Source organism: Miscanthus floridulus, chromosome 2 (assembly GCF_019320115.1).
Source record: "Miscanthus floridulus cultivar M001 chromosome 2, ASM1932011v1, whole genome shotgun sequence".
Classification (NCBI taxonomy): domain Eukaryota; kingdom Viridiplantae; phylum Streptophyta; class Magnoliopsida; order Poales; family Poaceae; genus Miscanthus; species Miscanthus floridulus.
This window is the reverse complement of record NC_089581.1, coordinates 173,687,910-173,693,241: the sequence shown is the minus strand read 5'-3', so window position 1 is coordinate 173,693,241 and position 5,332 is coordinate 173,687,910. Positions and strand designations below refer to the sequence as shown.

At 46.6% G+C, this 5,332-nt stretch overlaps 1 protein-coding gene across 2 annotated transcripts; it reads left to right on the top strand.

Moving 5' to 3' along the window:
- The first annotated feature begins 216 nt into the window (after window positions 1-216).
- On the top strand, window positions 217-5,027 carry LOC136535744 (probable serine/threonine-protein kinase PBL21). 2 transcript variants are annotated; one of them, XM_066528123.1, is made up of 5 exons: window positions 220-696; window positions 783-943; window positions 1,034-1,223; window positions 3,742-4,133; window positions 4,228-5,027. In XM_066528123.1, the coding sequence occupies exons 1-5, from the start codon at window positions 618-620 to the stop codon at window positions 4,531-4,533; spliced, it is 1,128 nt and encodes a 375-aa protein (XP_066384220.1). In that variant the 5' UTR covers window positions 220-617; the 3' UTR covers window positions 4,534-5,027. The 2 variants fall into 2 exon arrangements, with proteins under 2 accessions (XP_066384219.1, XP_066384220.1); XM_066528122.1 differs by having other exon boundaries at window positions 217-696; window positions 783-1,223.
- Window positions 5,028-5,332: the final 305 nt, after the last annotated feature.

Below are 5,332 nucleotides of genomic sequence, written 5' to 3'. Positions count from 1 at the left end.
ATATTTTTCTCTCACGATAAATTAGTCGGAACCATATTTTAATTTTTTTTTCAGCGAAGCGAAGTTCCAGTGTTTGTCTTGGCTCCTCCCGATTCAGCGTGGGGGCCGTGTCCAATGCGGGGCCTCCCTTCCTTCCCGTCCCCACGGCGCCCGCTATGATTTCTTGCCAAATCACTCGCGCCGTTGCCTCTTAAGCCGCAATCCATCCCCCGAGTCGTCCCCTCCCTCGCCCCTCTCTCCACACAGTCTACAGTCCACACACGTCGCTTCCTTCTTCCTCCGGTGTAGGCGCACTGGAGTGGACTGGAGATGCCCTGCCTGACCCTGCAATGCAATCCGTCGCCGGTCGCTGATCAGTCGAGCTCCTGATTTGGAGCCTTTTTACGGGTTTCTTGGGGGCCCATCGCCGTGTTTCCCTTGTTGCCCGCTTTGGCCGTGCATTAATAGCCGCTTCCTTGTGATAGTCCTCTCCCTCCGTCCTCCCTTCCCTGTTCCCTCCCCCTCTCCTCTCCCCTCTCGCTCGTCTCCTTGGTCGGCTCTGTTCTTGGGAGTGCTGCCAGTCTGGTTGCGTTGCGGCAGCAAAAACTTCATCGACAGCATCTGCCTGCGCCGTTCTGATGGGTTTGGGTTGCTTCGGGTGCTTCGCGCCGGAGGTGGATGAGGACCTCAAGCCCTCCAAGCCCGATGATTCATCAGGTCCGTAGTTCTCGATTTCCATCCGCAGCGTGTTCGGTTGTGTCTTGTGGCTTGGATTGCTGTGCCTGACTCTTGCTGGGAAACAGGGGCCGATGCGAGGAGAAAGGTCGCGCCGGATGTGGCCAACGGCTACGCGCACAGCTTCACCTTCAAGGATCTGCTCGTGGCCACCGGCTACTTCAACGAGGCCAATTTCATCGGAGAAGGTGGATTTGGGAAGGTGTACAAGGGCAAGATCAACGGACAGGTGAGCAAGAACTCTGTTTTTGACAGTTTTTGTGGCGACAGTACCGGGACAGACGGCGCCCTATGCGTTTTCCTTTTTTTTTGTGCGCAGATGGTGGCAGTGAAGCAGCTCGCTCGAGATGGTGTGCAGGGGAGGAACGAGTTCTTGGTCGAGGTGCTCATGCTGACAGTGCTCAACCATCGCAATCTTGTCAGCTTGGTCGGGTTCTGCGCGCAGGGGGACGAGAGACTGCTAGTCTACGAGTACATGCCGTTCGGAAGCCTGGAGAGCCATCTCTTTGGTAAACTCTCCACTCTTTATTCTTCAGCTTTCTGTGGTTCTTGGTTGGGGAATGTGTGCAGTGTACTTCTGGAGTTGGTATCTCAGGGGCCTGTCCATTTTTTTCGCCGATTACATATATCAACTGGAATGCTTGCCTACCTTTTCGCTTTTGATTTATGGCAGTTCTCTGCCTTTTCCCTTTTGATTTGTGATAGCAAGTTGCTGTAGTGTTTAAGGGGAAAAGATTTGGGGGCAACTAATTGGACATTTCATACTCTTGGAGATTGCGTAATTTAATGTACAATTGAATAAAATGAAAGGTAGAAATCAGTACCGTTATATGCTTTTCCTATTTGGGTTCAACAAATGGATCATCCTTTTTCTTTGTTCCTTAAAAATTTCCTGTCAGATGATGATTTAACTTCTCTGCTGCTATGAGTCTGTGCCTGCTTTGATTATTCAGTTTGGATTCACTCTGAAGCCTCAACGGATATTTTTACTTTTTAACTTAGAAATTCTAATAAAAATGAAACCGTTTCATAACACAATATTTTGTCCTGAATCACTCGAAGCCTGCCCAACATGCACGACAGGTCTACCCATGCATAGCAGCTCCAAGCACTTTTGCCCTCACCATGCGCAATGAGTGCCGTGCAGATAAAAGTTCCTGTGGGACTTTACCTAAGCTCGGGCAATACTAGCTAATCCAGTTAACCCTGTTACTATATACATGAATAAATCACCATGAATATGATAACCCCAATAATACTTTTTTGTTTCGTTTTTATTGGCAAGAATCTTCTGACAATGAAGTATGATCTTTTAAATTACTATTTGCTAATTTAAGCTAGGCGCTGATTGTGCCAGTAAGCACAAAATAACCTACCAGCAATTTATTGCTAGTAATGCTCTAGCCCTGCCAGCGAAAACCAAAGAGTAATGAAGTTTCATCACCATCTGCCGTTTTGTTTCTGTTGCCTTGTTTATTCGAATCCAGGACATCTTTTCAACTCATTTAAAAGCTAAGATTTTCATTTGTACCAGAATAATGATTGAGATGCCTATTTAATCTGTTAAGCACTGCTGTACTCCCATATATCTTCCTTTTTTTAAAAGGTTCCATTTCTCTTCACATTCATATATATATTTTTTTGTTTGAACTGCAACTGTTATTTTGTTATATCCTTCAGCCATATAATTAAACGCATGCCTCCTTTCACCATGTCTGTGCTGTTGGTTTGCATCTCCTCTTTCCTAGAAGCAACTGATATGTTCTGCTTGCTGTCAAAACTATGGATGTTGCTGCTTCTTGTTGTTTGTCTATGTTGTAAACTGTCGAAACTGTGTCCAATTTCTATTGAGGTGAATTTGAAAAATACTGTTGTTTGCCTTGTCTTGTCACTTTCAGAGTCAGAGTTATCTCTATGATCCATTAATTGTGCTTCATTTAACTATTTTACTAAGTGAAGAACTAGACAAACTACCTTTCAAAAAAAGACTAGACAAACTTTTTAATCTCAGCAATTTTATTTGATAACTGTGTAGTCAAAACTGTGAACCACTCATTCTGTGAAATGGCAACTCAGTTGTCAAACCAATGAACCACTAATTCTGTAAAAGGGTGCAGGTGTACAACACTGTATAGATACCATCATGCAACCAACACAAAATATTTATAATAATTGTTCGTTTTAGAGACAGACCTGAAAAACCTCCTTATTCTAACAGACTATGCCAAAATTGTTCAGCCACATAATACCTAAGGGCTAGCCAAATTGTCCCCACAGATAATTATTGAAGTCCTGAGGTTCTCATGGCTTGTCTCATGTCTGAACATGACATGTTCTTCCTGATGATAGCAGAGCTAGGTATGGGCTGTTATGAACGACGTATAGGAATATGAAGTAAAGAATCAAGCCACAGAGGAGACACACGATTTAACGTGGAAAACCCCTCCGATGTGAAGGGGAAAAACCACGGGCACCAGCCAGCAACAATCTCACTATCTCAAGAGTTTTGGGTTACACGCCTATGGCGGCTTACAAGAGAATCAAGTCTCCACGAAACCCTAGCAAGGGTGTATATACCATACCGTACCGCGGGGGGCTCCGCCCCCCGCACCCCCCGAACACAGGGGCGAGACCTGATGGGCCAGCTTCAGACTCCGCTACGCTCCGGCCCAAGCCTCCAGCGACGGGCCTCCGCTTCGCTCCGTCAGAAGCCTGGCCTATATCCTGGAGTGAATTTGGAACAACTCCAACATGGGCATCATGTGAGCCCTCAAGTCTTTTTGTTTTTTTCTTTGCTTGAGTATTTTGGAGCTTTGTATAGCGGTGTAGCCCACTGGATGTGTTGCTATGCGTATGGATTCTGAGAGCTGTTGTTTACTATAAAAATCTGAAGCTGCAGAGAAGCATAAGCCACTCAAATTATTCTAATGCAATGTTTCCATTGGTGAAATTGCACATTTACATCTACATTTTTCTTTTGTTTATTTATCGTTCAATTCACAGATTTTTCTTTTCTCCTTTGAATAGATGTGCCCCTTGGCAAGAAACCACTTGACTGGAACACACGAGTGAGGATAGTCGTTGGAGTCGCTGAAGGGCTTTCTTACTTGCACAATGTAGCTGATCCACCTGTGATTTACCGTGATATGAAAGCTGCTAATATTCTGCTGGGTGAGGACTTCAGCCCGAAGCTCTCTGACTTTGGGCTTGCAAAAGTCGGACCAGTTGGAGACAGAACTCATGTGTCCACAAGAGTTATGGGTACCTATGGCTACTGTGCTCCTGACTATGTTGTGAGTGGTAAACTTACCATGAAATCGGACATATACAGTTTCGGTGTTCTTCTGTTGGAACTGATCACAGGAAGGAGGATTTATGATGCTTCAAGGCCTAAACCAGAGCAGAGTCTGTTAACATGGGTAAGCAGCTTTGCCTTGTTACCTAGTATAAAAGGTCTAAAGTTTTCCGTTCAGACAGCGCAGAGCGCCTTATCGCTTTCTCTGAATTTTGCAGTCCAGGCCATTCCTGCATGATAAGAGGAAGTTCTACCGGCTCGCTGATCCGTCTCTGCTGGGCTGCTACCCGTCATCAGCACTGAACCAGTTAGTCGTGATCAGCATCATGTGCCTCCAAGACCAGCCGCATGTCCGCCCAATCATCTCCGATGTTGTGATAGGTCTGAATCATGTCGCAAGCCAGCCATACACCTCTGAGCGCCCGCTGCCTGCATCCATGAGCTCCCCTGCGAGCAGCGGGTCGCCGCAACTCATCAGCACTCCATCCAGAAGGAGAGGTGGTAAGACTGCGCATTACGCTTAGGGCTTAAGCCCGCAGACAGACTGCATGCATGTCTCGAAGAGCAGCAAGATACCTCACCTCGGTCAGATGAGACCGGTAGGAGGGCTGTTGAAACCGAAGCCGTCAAGTACTCAAGTTCCATTTAGTCAGAGCCTTTTTGATTGAGTTGAAGCGGTCTCTGAGTGACCTGCTTGACAGAGAGTTCTAGTGAGGCTGATGGTAGGAGTTGAAGCTGACCATGCATGACTATTGCTCTTTTCATATGCTTCTTCGTTGTTTTCAGTTTTGAATTCTGTAGCCAGTGGACATAGGAAGGATCAGTGTCCTCTGTGGGGGAGAAAAGAATGCACCAGTCATGGTAGAGGAGGGGGACATTGTGCCTCCTTTTGGGAAGTTCATCATCAAGTTACCAGTCATGTACAGAGTTGTCATGGTTTGGTGCATGTTGTTGGCCTGTAGATGCAATAGGAAATTCACCAGGGTTTTAACTGAAGAGGCATAGTAGATCATTCAAATGTTGGTCATTTGTGGCATTTCTGAGCCCAACTCTTTGGAAATCTGTGTCGTCTAAGACGCAAGCCTCATGCCAGAGGCTGTCCGCTAGCGTGGAACGGTTCAAATCCTTGTGCCTTTGGATTGTGATCTCCTCTGTCATGGGCCATGGCGATCAGGCGATGATGGAGTCGTCCATGGCCTTGACGTGGCTAAGGGTCCAGCTGCCGACGATTTGGTCCACCGAACCGCCACGTCATGGGAGGCGCCACGGCGATGCTCTAGTCCCGTTTGTTGCTTGCTGCTTTTGACATGGTCCACGAGATCC

What these genes read in the sequence shown, in the direction of transcription:
- LOC136535744 (XM_066528122.1), top strand. Translation starts at nt 618, where the DNA reads ATGGGTTTGGGTTGCTTCGGGTGCTTCGCGCCGGAGGTGGATGAGGAC. An exon ending in CAAGCCCGATGATTCATCAG is followed by an intron (nt 697 to 782) that starts GTCCGTAGTTCT and finishes GCTGGGAAACAG; the next exon opens with GGGCCGATGCGAGGAGAAAG. An exon ending in AGCAGAGTCTGTTAACATGG is followed by an intron (nt 4,134 to 4,227) that starts GTAAGCAGCTTT and finishes TGAATTTTGCAG; the next exon opens with TCCAGGCCATTCCTGCATGA.